Here is a 19,598-nt window from a genome sequence, read left to right on the forward strand (position 1 = left end):
CCCTTAAAAACAAAAAGTAAATGTGCTTTGACAATCAAGCAAAGCAGGAAACTCAGGAAGAGAATATTAGAGAATAAACTCTAAGAAGTCAAGCCACACACAAAGAAGCCTCGTCAAAAGTGAAATAAAACACAAACGCACAACATGAAATGTAAAAATACAAAAGGTCAATATGAGTCATTACAAGTGAAAGAAAAAAAAGGTGATAAAACAGGCAAAGTCACAGAAAAGGAATAAGAGAAAAACAAAAGGTAATGCAAAACTATGCTATTCACCATTTCTGTAGTGAAGTCTTAAAGCAAGAGATTATCAGAGGATTTCCATTTTCTAATTCTGTTCTAGTTACTTCACAGATTTGGATTGCTAATTAATGACTACAACCAATGAATATAAATGCACAATGATAACCTACCATTATAGATCACGTAACCCAGCAGTATGTGAATTAAATTAAAATGAGTTCCACCTTTACCTGCTGAAATATTAAACTGATGTACACATTAACGCATCAGTAATTACCATCCAATTAATAGTTTACCTGTGAAAAGTGATATACTATTAAAGTTATGTTACTTGATTACCTTCTCATTCATTTTAGATAACCTCAATACCAAAACCAAAAAACAAGAGAAAAAAATGTTAATAAAATGACACAGTACACATCATGTTTACCTTGTGTTATTTTTACTACTTTTGTTTCTCTCCTGATTGTGTTGCTTATTAAGAAAAACTGTGGTAAATCGTGTATTTTTCAGTGGGAATCATTCAATGCATAGTTTGGGACATGCAGAATTGTGTTACTGTTGAATACAATCATCATTTTCATCATCATTTACATCACTTCAACTGTTGTTAATCGCATACTCACATGGATAACATTTAAGTTGCATTTCATGTGACCTTGCCTAAGAATCAACAGTAGTTCCTACATGCCATTGTTTAAGGAAGGACAGGTATGATTGAAACAGAGGTAGATTTGTTTGTGCAAGGAGGAAGTAGTGTTGTGAGGGGAGGGGGATGTTGGGTGCACACTGTCCAGTGCTGATTGAAGGAGATTAAAGAAAACTAAACAAAGACTAATTGTACCATGCACTACCAAACCAAAAAAAAAAAAAACAGGATCAGGCTACATATATGTTATTCTGGAATGGCCAGTTGTGCATAATGAGTACTTTCAATTCTTCTTCTTAAGTAAAAGATCTGAGTACTTCTTCCACTACTTGTAGCACCAAAGACAAAGCAGGTTTAATTGCACCTTTCAACATCAAGACAACTGATCTGGTCTGCAGGCCAAAGTGATGTGTATACGACACAACAAGGCATTAAGACAGAAAACACATGGTAACACAAATGAACACATATAAAAAAGATTGGAAAATGTGAAAATAGCACACAACAGATAGATTACAGAAGAATACGGTACATTGAGAGTTATGTATAAATTGCCCCAAAAATTTGTTTAAAGCATTGGCTGAAGAAACTCTTTTAGTTTGCATTTAAAAGAAATGAGAGTCGAAGCAAACTTTGTTCCAAATATGTGGCTCTGTGTCAGAATGATTTTGAATTAGCTGAATTGTGTTTATTCAGTCAACAGTAAAGCTTTCTGTAAACTGTTACGAGCCAGTCATGGAAGTCTGAATGCCTCCACACCGCCACACTGCCAGAAATCAGACACTGGGGGAGAAATAGCCTACTGAAGCAATGATTCATCAAATTTAAACACACTGAGTTTAAAAACCAGATTACATAATGTGCATGGTCATGAACATAATTAGATAACCCTCTGAAACATGTCCCCTGTGTTATCGTTACAGCTGAATCCTTCTGAAGCTGAGCTGAGCGACAGTCTTCATCTACTCACCAGCTCCCACATAAACAGTCTTAGCGATCATATGATGGCAGGTTAAAGTCCATCTGAGGACCATGAGATCTTTTCTGCGGCTGAATTCTTGGCATTTTCTGAGGGATTTAAGCACTCGTGAGCTATCAAGACAAGAATGAGGTCAGAACGAGCCAAGTCAGTCTGCACATACGTGGAATTTCACGACGTGTGTGTTTGTGTGCACATATTCTATGCACTCAAGACTAGAAAGGCGAAAGCGAGAAGTATCTGAGTACTTTAAGATAGATGTAGGAGATATAGGGAGCAGATTGAAGAATGAAGTGTCATCTCAGTGCAGGAGTCTTTGTCGGTACATGTCCCAACATGCCTGCAGGTGCAGTGACATTAATAGCAGCTCGATTGCATTTCCACTTAGGTGTGCCTCGCCATTGTGCATGCTTGCTCTTTGCCGAGTCATTGTTAATAGTTTCACCTATGCTTCTCATGCTCTAACAAGTTGAAATGTCTGCTGTGAAAAAAGGCCTCATGGAAGCCAGCAGAGAAGACAATTGAACACATACTTGAAACAGTTACAAATGGATCCGTGACAGTATGAGCATTTGAAGTCTCTTTTTCATTCAAACACTGGAGGCTCTTGGGACAGTTTCTTTCTCTCAGAACTGGCAGAGACAGTCTGTGCACAGAGCCGTGTGATCTCCAACACCACAAACACTACCAGAGCTGATGCCACACTGCTGAGGTTCCGCCCCCCTCCCTCCATCTCCCTCACTCCCTCTTACTGTCACTCAGCAGCTGCTTTTGAAGATTAAAAGCTGCTGCCACTTCTGTCTGAGTCTCTGCGAATATGAGCATATGTGTGCGCGCGTTTCAGTCAGCTTTCCTTTTTGCCCACTACTCCCCATTGTTTCCTCACAATACCTCAGGTCGCCAAAAAATCTTGAAAGCCCTAAAACACCCACTAAACATTCCTGTGTAACCTTCAAAGTCTGACACCATAAACACACTCATTGGTAATTCACAAAAACCATTGTTGCCAGTGTGGATTGAAGTGTCCCTTGTAGCTAGCTGCGCCAAATGCTTTCATATACACAAGTGTGCCTAAAGGAGATTACGAATTTAAGAAGATTAGATTAATGAACTCATGATTGTAATCTAGGGTTAATTCATTTTGCTGCACTTTAACACAACCCCCCCTTCCCCCCCATTCAGCGCAGTGGCTTTGAGCCAAACCGGTCACCGGATTTATGCCTGTGTGTGTGTGTTTGGATGTGCTGTGGGTGCGAGCATTGTGTAACTGGTCATTAATTACTCTTAGGCAGGCACGCCACTAATCGGACCCCCCACAATTATTCCTCAATGCCCCCAGCATCGCAACAAGCCTCTCACAGACTGCCTGTTTGGATGACAGTAACCGTCACTCCTTTGTTGCCTGCAGACTCACTGTACTACATATTTGTTCCCTCCAGGCAGGTGGTCTCCTCAGTGAGGTCATCCTGTCTGAAACATAAGGAGAGGGGTCCCGCGAGGGGGTCATCCTCATGCCTACGCCTCAGCACCAAACAATGCAGAGGTTCTTGGGACTTTCTATTTATGTTGTCGCCTCCTGCTTTCCACATAGTTACCCAGTTTAGTTTCAACTGAAATTGTTACTTATTTTGTCCATCTGCACAGGCAGGTTGCTAAAACAGCAACAGATAAAGTGGATACGAGGATTGAAAACACTCATCGTTGGTGTATGTTATTTCATTTGTATTTAATTTATCTTCCAATACAGCCCAGTGTGGAGGATCAGCATGAGATAAAAGCTTGTTATGAAGTCCTGGAAATACATGTACTACCACCCCTACCTCTATTTAATGTAACTAAATACATTTGCTCAAGTACTGTATTTAATTTAACAATGTTGAAGTACTTTCTTTGAGTATTTTTTAAATTATTATTAACTAGTTTATGTTTTATGATTGCATGTATACATCGTGTGTACATGCAAATGCCAGTTAAATAAAAGAAACAAACAAAACAAAACAAAACAAAGCAAAGCAAAGCAAAGCAAAGCAAAGCAAAGCAAAGCAAAGCAAAGCAAAGCAAAACAAAACAAAACAAAACAAAACAACCTACTGAACATTAGCAAAGACATAGTTAGGTGTAAGTTCAGGCTGTGTCTTACTGTTTAGGATGTTTTTGGAGGAACTTTTAATGTTTGAACATACCTGCTGCTTGCTAGAAATGTTTTGATACTAAACCCCTCAAAAGAAAAAAACAACAAAACATAAAACAAATACTAAACATAAAACCAAAACCAAACAAAGGTATGGCTTGGCTTGGCATTTTTGTACAACCAATCAAAGCAGACATAATAGTTCTAAGCTCTCCTCTAAATAAAGGTGTGACATTATATCTACATGTAGTATTATATCTAAAAAACTTAAACTCTACAAATGTGAGCATTAAACTATTAAATAACACATAAAGGAACTAAATGTTAACAATAGTTATAGGTTGGCTTATCTGTTGCTAGCGTACTTGAAAAAAGACAAAACAACAGATTTAAACCGATTGGTTCAGTGGAGTATATCTCCACCATGTGGCAAACATGGGTACGAGCACGTCCGGGCATCGTTCAATTCACTTTATCAATCAATCACATCTTAACAATGATAACAGCAAGGAAACCAAATCGTATCTTGAAGAAAGAAAGAAAGAAAGAAAAAATGGACCGGAAATATTGATAATTATATCAAAAAGAAGATTTCAAGGCATGTAAATACGCATCGTCCCTATGGTTTTCTGATTTGTCAGTCCTTTTGGAGTTCCAATGTACAATTTCACATCATGTTTGAACTCGTGAATATTTGGAGGTCTCTTAGTTCTCTTGCATTTATGGATATGACACGCATACACTTAAAACGTTTAAAATAGATGCATGACTTCTGTCTAGATCGAGTTCCTCAGACAAAGAATATATCTCTTTACTATTTGCTACGAGAAGTGTCATATGTCTGAAAGCCAAGAATGGCGGCTGGCGTATTTGTGTTGATGACAAACTCTGTGTTTAAAAATATCACGCAGAAAAGGTTTTTTGGCAGCGTGTGTTCGATATATATGCGAACTCCCCGAAAACTACATTTCCCACGTCAGCGTACCCGACACGGAAATGACGTAAGCAGTCTTCCGCTGCTGTCAAGGGCATCGGAAACTTGCGTGAGCCGAAGCTAGCCGTAGCTGTCCACACGTGCAGTCAAAGCAGGTCGATAAAGATAAAATAAAGGTCGCGAAATGGACGGGTTCGGTTCAGACTTCTCAGCAGGCGGATCCGGAGGTAAGGTGGACACCGGTACCATCATGGAGCAGGTCAAGGTCCAGATCGCGGTGGCGAATGCACAGGAGCTACTGCAGGTAAATCACTGGACACAGCTGCTAAGCTAGCAGGACTCCCCTAAAACTGGATTCATGGAAGAGTAAGGTCAATAAATATGACAGCATGTATTGTAGATGGTATGAAAAGCCTGGCGTAATGTTGCATGGCGATACGTTACCGTGTTGTTGAAATATAACTCAAAGAGCAGCAACGTTAGCTAGTCATTGAAACGCTGTTGATATAATGCAACTTAACGTGAACGTGCAACCAACCTTGACTGACCACATGAACCTTGTAACAAAGTCAAGTTTTAGCCACCTGAGAGTCTTTTAACCTGCATGCTATCTACGGGTTGTGTTGTGAACTTCTGTTGTCTGCCGTGTCCAGTAATATATGATAATAAATGATTGATGTCTTCATATTTCAGAGAATGACGGACAAATGTTTCAAGAAGTGCATAGGTAAACCTGGGAGCACGCTGGACAACTCTGAGCAGGTAGGTGTCGCGCCGTAATGTGTTTAAAATGTACTTTTTAGATTAAAGCTGAAACCATTATTATTGATGCATTTACATAGAAACTGCGTAATCCATATTTCAGTTAAAACCCACTGGTTCTTCTAGCCTCGAATGTGAAGACTCGCTGCTTTTCTGTGGTTTCTGTCGGTGTGAACTCTGTCTTTGGGTTTTTTTTTTCTTTTTGACAACAGGCAGGTTGAATATGAAAACTTAAAGGATGATTTTACCCAAAATTGAAAATTTAGCTGTTATCCACCCACCTGGACCGATGGCTTGACAGCAAAACAACTAACGTAAATGAGGACTTTTTTTTAAACTGTAAACATACTACAAAAAAACACAACATATAACATAAAATCGCACACATTTTTCATCTTTGATGTTTTTCCAGTTTTTTAAAGCAAGTCCCCATCTACTTCGGTAGTTTAGGGGAATGCTGCTGCACCTTTAGCCGTTAAGCTTCAGTAATGTTTGGTTGACTACAAAACAATTCAAAATTACCATTGGCACGAGGGTGGGTAGATGATGGCGGAATTTTCATTTGTGGGTGAACTTGTTCTTTAAGTTCTGGGAAAATGTACTTCACATTTTGACCAGTTTTTAAATATGAAATAGACCAATACAACAGGCTGATTTATAATGAACATTAACATTCGTTTGACTCAAGAGATGCCGAATTGCTACAGAATTTAAAAATGATTCTTCAGAGTGTAAATGTCCTTGCTTTTGTCCCCACAGAAATGTATTGCAATGTGCATGGACCGGTATATGGATGCCTGGAACACCGTGTCCCGAACATACAACTCCAGATTACAGAGGGAAAGAGCTCGCATGTGAACATCCCTCTCGTCACCCTTCCCTTCGTCAGGCTGCTGCCTACATTGAGGAGGAGCACAGCGCGCCGCTGGAGGCCAGGAGCTGTGCACCAGTGTGTACTGTATTCCCATAGCAGCAGTACACCACCACCCTCTGTCATAATACCTCACGGACAGGCAAAGAAAGCACAGCCTGTGGACTCTAGCCATAACAATGTCTTCTGTGGACATTTTTCATTTTGCTCTGAGGAACAGTTTAGTAACAAATGTATGATTATTTGTCTTTTTATGTTATAAATAATTAATCCTCTGGTTAACATAAGAGAAGCTGCAATTTGGACCTGCGTGTTGAAAATTCATGAAAGTCAGGAGAATGAGGAACTTTAAATTGCCCGTTGGAGTGAACATAAAAGTGTGAATGTGTTTGTATGGATGTGCTAGCCCCCCGGTGATCTCTCCAGGCCGTACCCCATGTCTCGTGCACTGCATGCCGGGATACATTTCAGCCCCCCTTAATAGCAGTTGAGAAAACAAAGGGACAGATTGGGTCTTCATCTCACATTAGTCTACTGTTTTTTGTAGTAAGTATAATATTATGTGTTTACTGCAGTGTGATGGCAGTAAATACCGACACCTTCCTGCCATCACACTAAGGTTGAATGTGTCTTGTGTTGAGGAGTCTGTATAATTAGCACACATAATACAAATAACCATAGACATCCTCTTAGTCAATACAGTTGCTCCTTGAAGCTGCCAGCATTGTGCACAGCTTTGCTTCCCATTCTTCTCACTGTGTTTGTGCTCAAAGAGAGACAAAATATTTGTCCTTAGAAAGAAAGTAGCACAAGCGGGTGCCCTCAAGGGACAACCCAGACTCTCCTTAACATGCTTTTACTCTAAAAGACCTGCTTAAATCACCTTGAGGAGCAACTTGGTGTTTTCACAGCCGTCAACCTGACATTCACAAGCCTACAAACAGTCCTATATCAAAGTACGCCTGGAGAACAAAACTGTTTTGTCTGACCTGTTTTTTAGTTGTCACTCTATCTGCAGCCCTCCACAGTAGTGGGCTTGTTTCAGCAGGGTCTGCCTTGCTCTACACGGGGTACTGAACCTCTCTCAGCTTTGTGTGCATGGTTTGTCAAATGTCTGGGAACTACAGTCCTTTTTTTTTTTGGTAGGAAAGTAAGAGCCAGAAAAGCCTGTGAACATTCTTTGCGGTGTGATTGTGAGCAAATTGAATGATTTTCATGGAAAAAAAACAAAAATAAAACAATCAATAAATCTTGCCAATGAAGGTTTTTAGTGTACATCTGTCATCACCAGAATTGCCTTTTTAATCAACCCAATACCACTTTTTCTTTTTTTCACACAGAACTACATTTCCCCCAGAAAACCCACCTCTCAGGAACAATTATTACATTTGCATCTAAGAACAGATACAAAAAGACGAGCAAACGTACCCATAAATGCACCTCATATATTCTGAACCCCACACAAAATGAAAACACCATGTACAGTAACTTTCAGGCAAATAAATAACTGAAATAAATATGCATGTGCTAGTACGACATCCATAAGACACAGTTGTTTCTTCGGTAAATTATGAAAGAGGATATTCCCAGATCAGGTGATTGCACAGTATTACAAACAGCACCCATGACCAGCAGGTCAATACCATGGAAACTATGTGTTAGTGGCCTTTGAGTCCTTGTACAGTACAGTTTTTCTGGAGAAGGTGTAGCAGGAGGATCCATTGTGTCCTGTGTCTGTAGTGTTTTTGCCAGCTCCCTTTTTTTTTTGTTTTGTTTTGTTTTGCCTTCCTAGAAAGACAGGTATGTAGATATCCATTTCCTGATGGAAGTCACTCGAGTGTAAACCCCTGGAAAACCAGTTCGCCCACATCCATGTCCCCAGCTGGTCACTCCAGCTATAAACCACTGGCCGGAAGGCTGACGGCAGGTCAGCGGCCCCCCAGAGTCTCCCTGGATGGTGGAAAAGAGAGGGGAGAAAGAGCATTTGTCAGATTAAGGAAGACATGCTCATTTCCAGGTTCATAATATTATTTTGGGTTACTATGTGAATAGGTTCACATGCTTTAATGCTCAAAATATACATCAGTGTCTTTAAGGCCATATCTATTGAATATCCAGTCTGCTCTAATTGGTCAGCTCACACATGCCTGAGCCAGCTCAGCTTCCCTTCTAGTGTGAATATAGGCATAAATTATGCAAATTGTGACATGGTGTCATAGTGTGATGTCACAAAGTCAGGGAATTCAAAGCATGATTACTGATGATGTGTTTCAGGAGCAGTTTTTTCTGTTGGAGAAAGGAGCTCCCTTTGTCGCAGACTTTGAGCTTTTTCAACTTTCAAGACGTTGTACATGCTCAAGAACATGTACAACAATACTCAAGGAAGGGAAATAAAACGAGAAAGCCTAATAGGTCTTTAAAATCACCACAATGCTCTCAGGTCTCCAGTATGGTAAGAAGACTAAAATAATTAAGGATGAGTGATGAAGCAGAAGAGTAAGGTACAAAGAGAATGTCACTTGGATCGCTGCTGAGATGCCAGGTGCTTTGACCGAGACAGGAATGCATGTGGGTTTCCTTACATAAGAAGATTACAGGGAGGGAGCAGGTGAGAAGGGGGGCTCTGTATTTGAAGGGGAAGAAAGTCTACTTTCTTTAGATAAGCATCTCTCACATAAGTGCTGCAATGTTCCTCAACAAGCAGCGCTCCTCCATCACGTCTGCACCACAGTTAGAATATCTTAGTGTTAATCAAATGCTTTTACTTTATCCTAGAAAACTCTTAAGAGTAAAGTCCTACATTTTCATCGTTGTGACCTGGTTAATCATCCACTGTAAAATCGGAGCCACAGCCCTTCTTCCTCTGCTCTCCCTTATCTTGGTCCACAATCTTACCGCTCAGCTGCTGCCAGCACAGAAGCACCCAGATGTCCCGGCCCATTTCCAGGCTGTGTTAAAACGGTATGTGTGTAGTCTATACAGTGAAATGTCGTCCTGCGTCTTACCAAACAGGTGTCCCTGCCTCCCTCCATGTAGCCGGCACACATCATAGTAGTGGTTAGCACGTCTCCGTACGACTGCTGGCAGTCTGCCTGGTCGATGAGGTTCACTGCGGCTTTCTGCAGCAGGTTGGTCAATGAACCTGTGCAAGATATCATATTAGTGGGTCTGATTACAACACTTCTGCGTGAGGTTTACAAACCAGTTTTAATACACATCCATTGTTCTAGCATCAGGAGTGGAGACTAACATAGTAATGAGTATCTATACTTTACTTGTGCTTTTTTTTTCTTTTTTCTAGGATCCTAAGACTTTTACTCCTCTAAAAATGTAGTATTTTCTGACTGCACTGCAGCTCGAAGCATAGCTTTGAATTTAGGACATGAATTTTCTTTTTCACCCACGTCTTTACAACTAAGACGCTTGCTAAAATTCACTATGAATAATGATTTCCATTTGTAAAGCCTGCTGTAACATGTTCACATCATTCTGCAATCGTGCTTTCTAGAAAACTGCTCCTGATTTCGGTGGTATTTTAATGATCTCACCTCCCTCCCTCATGGATCCCCAGCCTGTGATGTAGCACTCTGCAGTCTTCAGGAAGCGGTGCACCGGTGAGGGGACGCAGACAGACTGGATGGTGTAGGACATGGGAGCTGGGACTGCCAGCTCCAACAGAGCCACGTCGTGGTCCATGTTGGTGCCGTTGAAGGCCGGGTGGATGATGACCCTCTGGATGGGGATGACCACGGCTCCTACCCCGGAGCGCAGCACAGAACCAAGACTCACAGCCCAGTTAGTGGGGTTTGAATCACTGGGGGTGATAATGGAAGAGTTACTGTGTGCCGCTGGGCTGCATCACGTGGTTTCAGTAAGTCTCTATCCAAACACACACAGTACCTTTTGAAGCAGTGCGCTGCTGTGAGTAACCATTTGCTGTGAATGAGAGTGGCGCCACATCGGTGAAGTCTCTGATACTGGAGGCTGCCAATCCAAGGCCACTCTCCCCTTCGAGCTGTTACTCCCCCCACGATCCTGTGGGAGCCCAGCGCCGGACGTAAACCGCAGTCTGCAACAAAGACACACGTCAGAATAATTAATAATTTCCTTTTCCTTTCCTTCCCTTCAGACAAGTGAACTCACCACAGTTTCTTTCGTCGGCCTGGTTGGGGCAGTCCGGGACTCCGTCACACTCCGGGTTGACCTTGCTGATGCAGGTGGTGGAGCTACACTGGAAGTTTCCACTGCAGTTCAATGCTGGAAAACATGACAGATCATGTAGAGTGAGTGCTGGACTGTGATAGAATCACTTTGTTTCTTAATGGTAATGATATATTTCCCTCTATTACCAGGCAGTGCTGGTGCAGGCCACACGTCCATGGCAGTGGTCCTGGGCGCTGGTGGATGGTTAAAGCTTCCTCCTGTCACAGTAACTGGTGCAGTGGGAACATGAGGGGAGTATTCATGGACCAGGCTGGGATCTGTGTGACTTAGAATCCAGTTGCGGAGCTTGGTGACACGGGAATAAACCCCAGGCCTGTTGACCTGGGCGCAGCCGACACCCCAACTCACCACGCCAGCCAGGAAGAACCTACCTGGGGCCCCCTCACACACCAGAGGCCCCCCAGAGTCACCCTGCAGGGAGAACACGAGACCTCTGGTACTCTGATGTAAGATCGGTTTAGAGCTGCAAGGATCAGCTGATTGAGGGAAAATTGATGGCAAAATATGTTTTAACATTACATTTGCTGCCTTTTTTATTATAGCATACATGCTAGAAAATGAAGCATTATTGTCTAAAACCCAAGCAAGCCATCACCTTGTGCTTTGGGAAATTGTCAGTATAATTTTTCCACACATTCTTTGACATGTTATAGACCACAAAATGAATCAATAAACTGTGAAATCTGGGCAGATGACTTGAACGTGAAAGTTGTCCTGTGAAAACGCACCAAATTGCAACCAGCTTCAGGGTTGCTGGGCAAAGAATAAAGAAATATATGTCTTGAGATAAACGTCACATTGATGTCAATCATGAATACTTGTTTTAGCCATTTAGCGGGTTATGTGTTGCGCTGTGTTTACTTTTTCTCACTGTAACATTAACAGAACACATCCTGTTACGCTGCGACAAACATAACAGCAAAAGCCTACAGGCCTCTGCTTTAAGGGAGGGACCATAGTTAACACACAGTTTTTACCCTACTTATAGTTTCAAGGAAGAAGAAGAAGACACAGATCATCAGTGTATGGATTCAAACTTTGCCCTGAGCCAAGAGCGCTTTGTAAGAAAATGTAATTTGATAGCCTGAGCTATTGTAGCCTCCTTTTTGTGCACCAAGTGAAACAGCACTGACCTGACAGGAGTCCACCTTGCCCTGCAGGAATCCAGCACACATCATGTTGTGAGTAACGGCCCCTCTGTACACGGAGGACTTGTTGCACACCTTGGAGTCGATGATTTTCACCAGTGCCTTCTGCAGCGAGGGAGGCACCTCAGCTGAGTGACAGAAGAACACAGGATCGTATTTCAACACAGGAGATAGTCCATATTAAAAAGGTGCACTATGATGACATTTTTATCGGACAAGAGAAATCTTCATTGTTTGATTTTCATGCTTAAACAAACTAAGTAAACCAAACATGTCTGCATTTTCATGACTTGATACACAAACTGACCTTAAAAAACGTTAAAAAGCATTAAAATATGCATATATGTTTATTTGGTTTAAATTTCTGTTCTGGAAAATTATGAAAATGATGAAAAAATCTTAAAATATTGACTCAGTATTGGGTCATAGTATTGGTTACCAAAAATAAAATATTTGCTGCACTGTACTCCCGCAGGTGGACTCACCATTTAACATGTGTAGCGCGCCCCACCCTGACACCATACAGCTGTGTCCGGGGGCAAACACATGAGACGAGGCTGGCAGGCAGATAGGCTGGACGTAGGAGCTGAAGGTGAGCGGCGTCTCCAGCTCCAGCACGGTGACATCGTTGTCAGTGGTCATGGGGTTGTAGTCTGGAGACACAACCAGCCTCTTGATGTTTATCGTTTTGGACTCGGACTCCTCGCCGCTCACCAGCGTGGCTCCGACCAGGGCCGTCCACTCTCTGGGGTCAGTGTCCCTATAAAAAGAAAAGAGATGACAGAACTTTAAAATGTACATGCTGGCCCCTACTAGCACACTCACTTCATGTTAAGATTCTCCTCGATGACATAGAAAAGGTTGCTTCCTACCTCTCAAAGCAGTGTGCTGCACTGACCAGCCAGCGTTCGCTGATGATGGAGGCTCCGCACGTGTGGCGTCCGTGGAACCTCAGACTGACCTGCCACGGCAGCTCCCCCTCCCGAGCATCCTCACCACCCACCACCCGAGTCCCCATCGCGGGACGTGTGCCACAGGCTGAGGGGAGAAGACGGATGATGTGAGATGAGGTTTCGTGACTGTAGCCACACAGTGAGGACCTGTCAGTGCCAGTACACTCTGCTGCAGTGTGTGGCAACCAGGTGTGCTTTTGAGGAAGATTGAATGGAAGGCAGTATATCTGAAGTTTAAGTCATTCACCACAACGAGCCTCATCGGAGCCGTCTGCACAGTCGGGGATGAAGTCACACTCTGGGTTTACTTTGGTGACACATTCTCCGTTGTCACATGTGAAGGTGTTGTCAGGACACCTGGCTGAAGACAACACATGATGGAAAGAAATGGCCAGATGAGAGTCCCAGAAGAGAGGAAACTCTAGATAATAGTAATATATTCATTTTCACCTATGGTATAAAGATGCAAAAAGGATAATTGTGCTATTTAAGAAATATTACAGGGCTTTAAAAGGACATTTTTTTTCAAATCCCATTCATGCACATTAGTACATTGTGTTAGAACACTCTTCTTTCTGCATGAAGAGAACAATTCCTAGTGTGATTCCAATGTGAGAGATGGGGGACAAAATCCACAGTCATTATTATGTTCAAAAATATACTCAAAAGTACAGGCCCTTTGCAGTCTGAAAGTTAATCGAGGTTTTTTTTTAAAGATTTAGCTCACTTTAACTTTAAGGACAGTATAGATGATAGGATACTTGCTCATTCTTCAGCAGGGACAGACCAAAAATGTGGGTGTCCACATGCTGGAGGATTATTTGTATGAACAACATATTCGCTCACCTATCATCTCATCGCCGATCGCATAAAACGACTTCCCGCTGGCTCCTGGGAGTGATACAGAAAATCATTAGATCCTGTGAGGACAGTGGAGACAATATCTTATACAGCTGTGGCCTGTTTTCATCACTCCCTCTACACACATCCACTCGCAGGCCCACAGACAGTCAGCTGATGACAGTTCAGTTCACTACCCAGTAAGACGATAGCGTTGATCTCTCCAAATTCTGGCACCTCCAGTGGTCCACCGTGCATAGCTGAGCTGAGCCCTGCTCGCAGCAAGTCCTGAACAAAGTTGTCTGAATACTGCTGGACCTTGGACACCCTGAAGACCAGTCTGAACGTCGTCATCACGTCACCGTTAACGTTACTGGGAAGACAGGAGAACAGAAAATGTTGTCTCTTGCTCGGTGTGAATGATCTACTTCAGTTTAAGCTTCAACTCACCCATAGGCAACAATACTGCAATCGATGTAGTGATGTGATATTGATGAGGTGATGAAGACATTTTTAATCTGAAAGAGAGTTAAAAAAATGTACAACTTAATAGTTTGTACAGGAAAAATTGCTCGAAACATAGTCAGACCCTGGACTAACCTTGGACTTTAAAACGGATGACAGCACGATGAAGAAACCAGAGTTCTCATCCTGCAGAACAGGATCGTACTTCAGACCCTTCAGCTCCACGGTCTCCATGAAATAATGCTGCTCCTGCACCAGATAGGCTGCACAACCACACATGAGAAACGGCCTCCCCTTACAAATATGCTTCACGATTTTACAACATGTGTATAACAGCTCAATGGCGTCCCTGGACTCACCAATAACCAGACCTACGAAGACTCCGATAACGAGGAAGAAGAGGAAGAAGGCTACAAGGGTGCTCCTGTAGCAGGACGGAGCGGAAGATGCTCCTGAAGAAGACCACGACCCTCCTCCATCCTTCTTCACCTCCATGTTGGATTCACAGCGCCAACCTCACAACTCACATTCCACTGTGGCCAGTATCATAATGCCAGAGGGACAAAATCATCCAGTCCTGGTAGAAATACAGTAACAGCTGTTGTGTAAATAACGGTAAGTGTTTGTTCAGCATTGAAAAATGATCATTATATTTACATAAATGCAAGAAAACAGACAACAACAGACAAAAACTAATAAATGGGCCACTTAACCAATTATATAAATGGTCAGAGGGCCAGAGTGAAGTTGTTAAAGGGCCACAGTTGGACCACTGGCTGTCAGTCGAATAGGCCTGACCTAAACTATCAGAGGATACTCTTTAATAACAATACAATGGATTAGGTAGGACAGCAGAATATCCTGATATTGGTAAGAATATACTGTATATGTAGAACGCACATCATGGTAATTTGAGATTTCCTTAACACTTCAGGCACTTCATGACTGTAGAACCAGGTGCAATATCAAAAATCACAATATCTCTGACCAAATATGTTGACATTGTTGATATTGTGACAATAGTGTAGGGACGACTTTTACAAAAACATTAACACAAATAGTGTTAAGTATCTTAACAAATAGAAGGTAAGATCAGAAAATTACTTAATCACTTAGTGGGATGCAGCCTTTAAAAGTAGGAACAAATAACAAATATGTTACATGGATATCAACATTTCAAGAAGATACTTAGTCTTGTAGCATGATAACAGTATAATATCGATACATTATCCAGCTGTAGACCTCAAAACCATAGAAAAGGTGTATTGTGCTCCACTGCTTTGCATGAGGCTTCTGTCAGACAAAACTCAAACAAAAAAATGAAAAGAAGTTTGTTAATATCAAAGTAGGCTGGAAAACGCAGACTTGTTAAAAAGATAAGTCTGTTCATGTCTTCAGACAGTCGATAAATACCGAATAGTATGTTTTGTTTTCAGGCGGTAAATCCGCTCGACAGAGCTGCAGGCTGTACGGCTGTGCGTAAAAGAGACCACGGAGGCCATGTTGCCTGGCGATAACAAATCAGATGTGGGAAAAGTTCAGACCTAGAACTGGGTAACCTCTCAAAAGTTTTACAGGTAGTAGGAAAATAATAATAAAAAAAAGACACTCGGACTCGATGAGGATGTTAATTGTTCGCTGTTGCCGGAGATTACGCACAGTGCCTGCAGGCGCATCAGCGTGGAGCATCAGACAATAAAGGCTTTATGTTCTGAAGTAAACTCACTCACCTCTTTCTCCTCTCATTCCTCTGACATGCACGATGCCCCGCAGTTCTCTCGCAGGTAGAGATCGATGGATGGAGGAAGACGCGGGACAGGAGCGAGCGGTCCGCTATTTGTTCCACCTGCCGAGGGGCGTGCCCTGTCCGTCCCGCGAGGTAACTCACCTGTTCAGTTTACTTTAGGACGTCGGCTCAGCTTCAAGAAATCCCCGGCCGACCCTCCTCCCATCGGTCCTGATCCTTTTGGTTACACCCCGGTGTGCACAGACGTTTTTTTTTTCTGCTGTCACCTCGGAGCGCCCATAATCTGCAGGTAAACAAGAATCACCAGCCGCTGCTTTACGCACCAAACATCACAGCGAGGTGGAGAGAAGCGATGCCGGATTAAAGATCTTCAGCTGAGCTCAGTGCCGCCTCTGTTTGCTGTCTGTCTGCGCTCCATTGACACAGTGACTGAGCAGCAGAGGAGGAGCGAAGCCTCCTGAGTTCAGCCTTTTTACTTCTGGCCGCAGGTGCCGGAGCTCACAACACCTTGGCAGGGCATTCTGGGTGCTTTTACCTGGATTATAGTCGCTTTAATCAGTCAAGGTGCCTTTAGTGACCTACTGCGCTTAGGTTGAGAGCGGGAGGAAGTGAAGAAGGATAAAAATCTGTCTTATGAAGTTTGTCATTCATAATGTAGACACAATTTTGGAGCAAAATTCAGGATACACAGGTCACAATACAAATCCTTCCTGCCACCCCACCCCCCTCCAAGGAACAATCCTAACAAAGACAAATCAGTCTACTTACATTATTCCCCCACCCTACTTAAAGACTCAACACGGTTATGACCACAAATGTGTCTTTGTCAGTGTGCAGACAGGCTTGAATGGCTTATCTTGAAAAGACACAGACACACACACACACACACACACACACACACACTCTCCCTTTATTCATTTAAACACTTCCAGAGATCACAATCAAATACTTCTGTTACTGTGTGAAACGGGGAATTTGAGCTGCAGCCGATCCAAAGACTATGATCATTAAATGGTTAAGAAGCCCATTAAGTGGTCTTAAGTAGTTCTCCAGAGGTTATAAAAGATACATTATACAATCTATTGTCTTTTGTTATTAAAAACAATGCCAAATCAAGTATATTTGTTTTACTTTCACTCAACCAGACAAAATTTACTACCTATACAAAACACCAGTGGACAGAATAATGAAATGGGTAAAACTAGAAAAGGCTTCTTGGTTCATGACTGCTGTACCACGGGGAAAACAGCAGCTTCATGTTCATTAAACTGCAGCAACTTTTAGGGTTCTCCGAGTCACATGTTCTCGTTCCACACATCCAACATGTACACAACAAGGGAGAACAAAAATGACAACAGTCAACATAGGTTTTCATTTTATTTTCTTATCAAAAACAACAAAGAATAGTAAAAAGTTGACTTATTCTGGATAAAAAGAAAACGGTCCTGTTTACACGTCCCAAACTTTTTGGGCACAATAACTCAAATCATTGCAAACTTGCACATCACAGACAGAAACAAAAGTGAAGTGCTTTCAAGTGTCCTTATTATGAATTTTAACAACATAAATTGAATTTGTTTTACATAATGTTCTTTAAAAATTAAAACAAACAAAAAAAAACCCCACAAAATATTCAGCTGTGTGCACGGTAATTGTGTGTGTGTGTGTATGTGTGTGTGTGCGACAGGGTGTGTTAGCCGTCCTGCTGCTGTATGAACGGGTTTGGTATAGCCTCCATGCCGTCCTGAGGACAGATGAGCACTACGGAGGTTCCTCTGCACACCACCAGCCCCAGCTGCCTGGTGTCTTCTGTCAGCTTCAGCTGGTCATCTGGATCTGGGCAGACCAGGATGGACACGTGTTAAACAAGAACTCTCTGTTTATTAAAAAAAGATAACCTGCTGAGTTTTAAAAGTCGGCAGCACTACACCGCACAGCTCCTATGTGTGAGTCACCATTTAGTTTGATCTCTTGCATGCACACACAGAGGACATGATACACACTATTCTCATGTACACGTGGCAGTAAAACCAATGCTAATGTTTTTATGAGGAAGGAAATCTAAGCTACACATTTGTTCATCCTCAAGGAGAGAAATGGTGCATTTTGGAGAGTAACACAGGATGTAAACAAACACAAGAAAAACTTGTTCACAAGAAAACTCCACAGGGTTCCTTCAAATTAGATCCTAAATCAAGTCAAACACATCTCGTGTTACACCCTGCATGTCAAAACAGGATTTCAAAAGAGACAATCTGTCTGAGCCACTGCCATCACCTTCATTATGAAACAAAATGGCATGCACATCCAGTAAATTACACTTGGGTTCGTTCCATCGACACATAGAGTTTCATTTGCAAATGAATTAATGAACGAATGAATAGTTATCCCAACTATCGGTTTTCAGTTTCCTTGATTTCTAATCATCAGTATCAGCCCTCTAAAAGGCATATCAGTGTTTATATCACCAAAGCTTTGAATATTACAAAGAAAGCCCTAAAACTTCATGATGCTTCTTATGCTCATCACAAATAGATATGATCCTGAAATTAAAACCTTCATGAAAAGCCGTGGATGACAGTTGTAGGCTTCATGGTCCACAAACGGGTGACTTCAGTGGTCGCAAAAGAACTCCTGCAGCTTAAGAGGCATCATCATGTAATAGTTTCTAAGGGTGGGAAAGGGTAACACAAAGAAATAAAATGGGGACACAGACACCAGGCTGCAGACATTGCTGTGATGCTGTGTCAGATGGAAGTTTCCTTAGGTTGTTAACATACTGTATACAATCGCTATCATTTATTAGTCCAATTAGCCCAATGGCTTCATGGTGTCACATTGTACATAGTGACACTTACAGTGACAATGTTGTTCCTTCACAGTCAGCCCACTCATGAGGGCAAAATGGTCCATTTGACTCCATTTTTTCATTCATGTTTATTCATTATCCTGCAAGGAGTTAATGTGTGAACGTAACGTACCTCGCATGTACTCGATTGTACCGTCCAGCACCAGGTTTAACAGAGGATCAAAACCTTTCAGGACACCGCTGGCTGAAAGGAGGACAAACCACTTGTATTAGTCGTGATCAATTCAGTGATTTTGAGGGAAACAAGAGTTCAAACATGCTTCGTTTCGGGCTGGCTACATTCATTAGCATTAACTTCAGCAGGATGAATCTACCCACCCTCTCGTCCTCCTTGAAACTTCACACGAATCGGCTTGTCGATGTATTTGGACAAGTCGAAGATGCTCTCCTTCTTCTTCTTTTCTTTATCCTACACAGAGAAAAACTGACGTTGTTTGTAACTACTCAAGCTAACAGCACACAAACACTCACTTGAATTAGGTTAGCTTAGCCAGGCTAGCCCAGTTAGCACATGTAAGATATCACGCTGCGTTATTTCAGAATAATTATTGTACATCTCAGGTCCTGTTCGGAAGTAACAATTACTTGCTAAAGATATCCTCGAGAATGTTTATGGGTACAGAGTTAAAAAGATAAATGAATAAAAACGAAAGGCATACGAACTCACCGCCATGTTAGCTGCGTGACACGGAAGTAAAACTTTGACCTCAGAGACGTCCCACCAATCAAATCGTCGAGCGCCTACAGTGACGTCATCAGTTTGTTTATTAGTTTGTTGCCTCTG

General features: G+C 42.1%; 3 protein-coding genes across 3 annotated transcripts; 1 reads left to right on the forward strand and 2 right to left on the reverse strand.

The window, feature by feature from the left end:
* Window positions 1-4,983: 4,983 nt before the first annotated feature.
* Window positions 4,984-7,821, forward strand: timm13 (translocase of inner mitochondrial membrane 13 homolog (yeast)). Its single transcript, XM_037115487.1, has 3 exons — window positions 4,984-5,239; window positions 5,629-5,697; window positions 6,457-7,821. The coding sequence occupies exons 1-3, from the start codon at window positions 5,120-5,122 to the stop codon at window positions 6,553-6,555; spliced, it is 288 nt and encodes a 95-aa protein (XP_036971382.1). The 5' UTR covers window positions 4,984-5,119; the 3' UTR covers window positions 6,556-7,821.
* Window positions 7,818-16,388, reverse strand: tmprss9 (transmembrane serine protease 9). The gene is made up of 16 exons (XM_037115486.1): window positions 15,929-16,388; window positions 14,558-14,775; window positions 14,334-14,461; window positions 14,184-14,251; window positions 13,931-14,106; window positions 13,740-13,784; window positions 13,141-13,254; window positions 12,813-12,978; window positions 12,426-12,700; window positions 11,926-12,068; window positions 10,918-11,203; window positions 10,712-10,825; window positions 10,469-10,637; window positions 10,117-10,382; window positions 9,574-9,710; window positions 7,818-8,518 (listed from the first exon to the last, which is right to left on the reverse strand). Exons 2-16 carry the CDS (start codon window positions 14,691-14,693, stop codon window positions 8,357-8,359), a joined length of 2,385 nt encoding a protein of 794 aa, XP_036971381.1. The 5' UTR covers window positions 14,694-14,775; window positions 15,929-16,388; the 3' UTR covers window positions 7,818-8,356.
* Window positions 16,389-17,303: 915 nt separating this feature from the next.
* lsm7 (LSM7 homolog, U6 small nuclear RNA and mRNA degradation associated) lies at window positions 17,304-19,551 on the reverse strand. Its single transcript, XM_037115532.1, has 4 exons — window positions 19,482-19,551; window positions 19,133-19,223; window positions 18,927-18,998; window positions 17,304-17,781 (listed from the first exon to the last, which is right to left on the reverse strand). The coding sequence occupies exons 1-4, from the start codon at window positions 19,485-19,487 to the stop codon at window positions 17,639-17,641; spliced, it is 312 nt and encodes a 103-aa protein (XP_036971427.1). The 5' UTR covers window positions 19,488-19,551; the 3' UTR covers window positions 17,304-17,638.
* Between the last annotated feature and the right edge of the window lie 47 nt (window positions 19,552-19,598).

Source organism: Acanthopagrus latus, chromosome 11 (genome assembly GCF_904848185.1).
Source record: "Acanthopagrus latus isolate v.2019 chromosome 11, fAcaLat1.1, whole genome shotgun sequence".
Lineage (NCBI taxonomy): Eukaryota > Metazoa > Chordata > Actinopteri > Spariformes > Sparidae > Acanthopagrus > Acanthopagrus latus.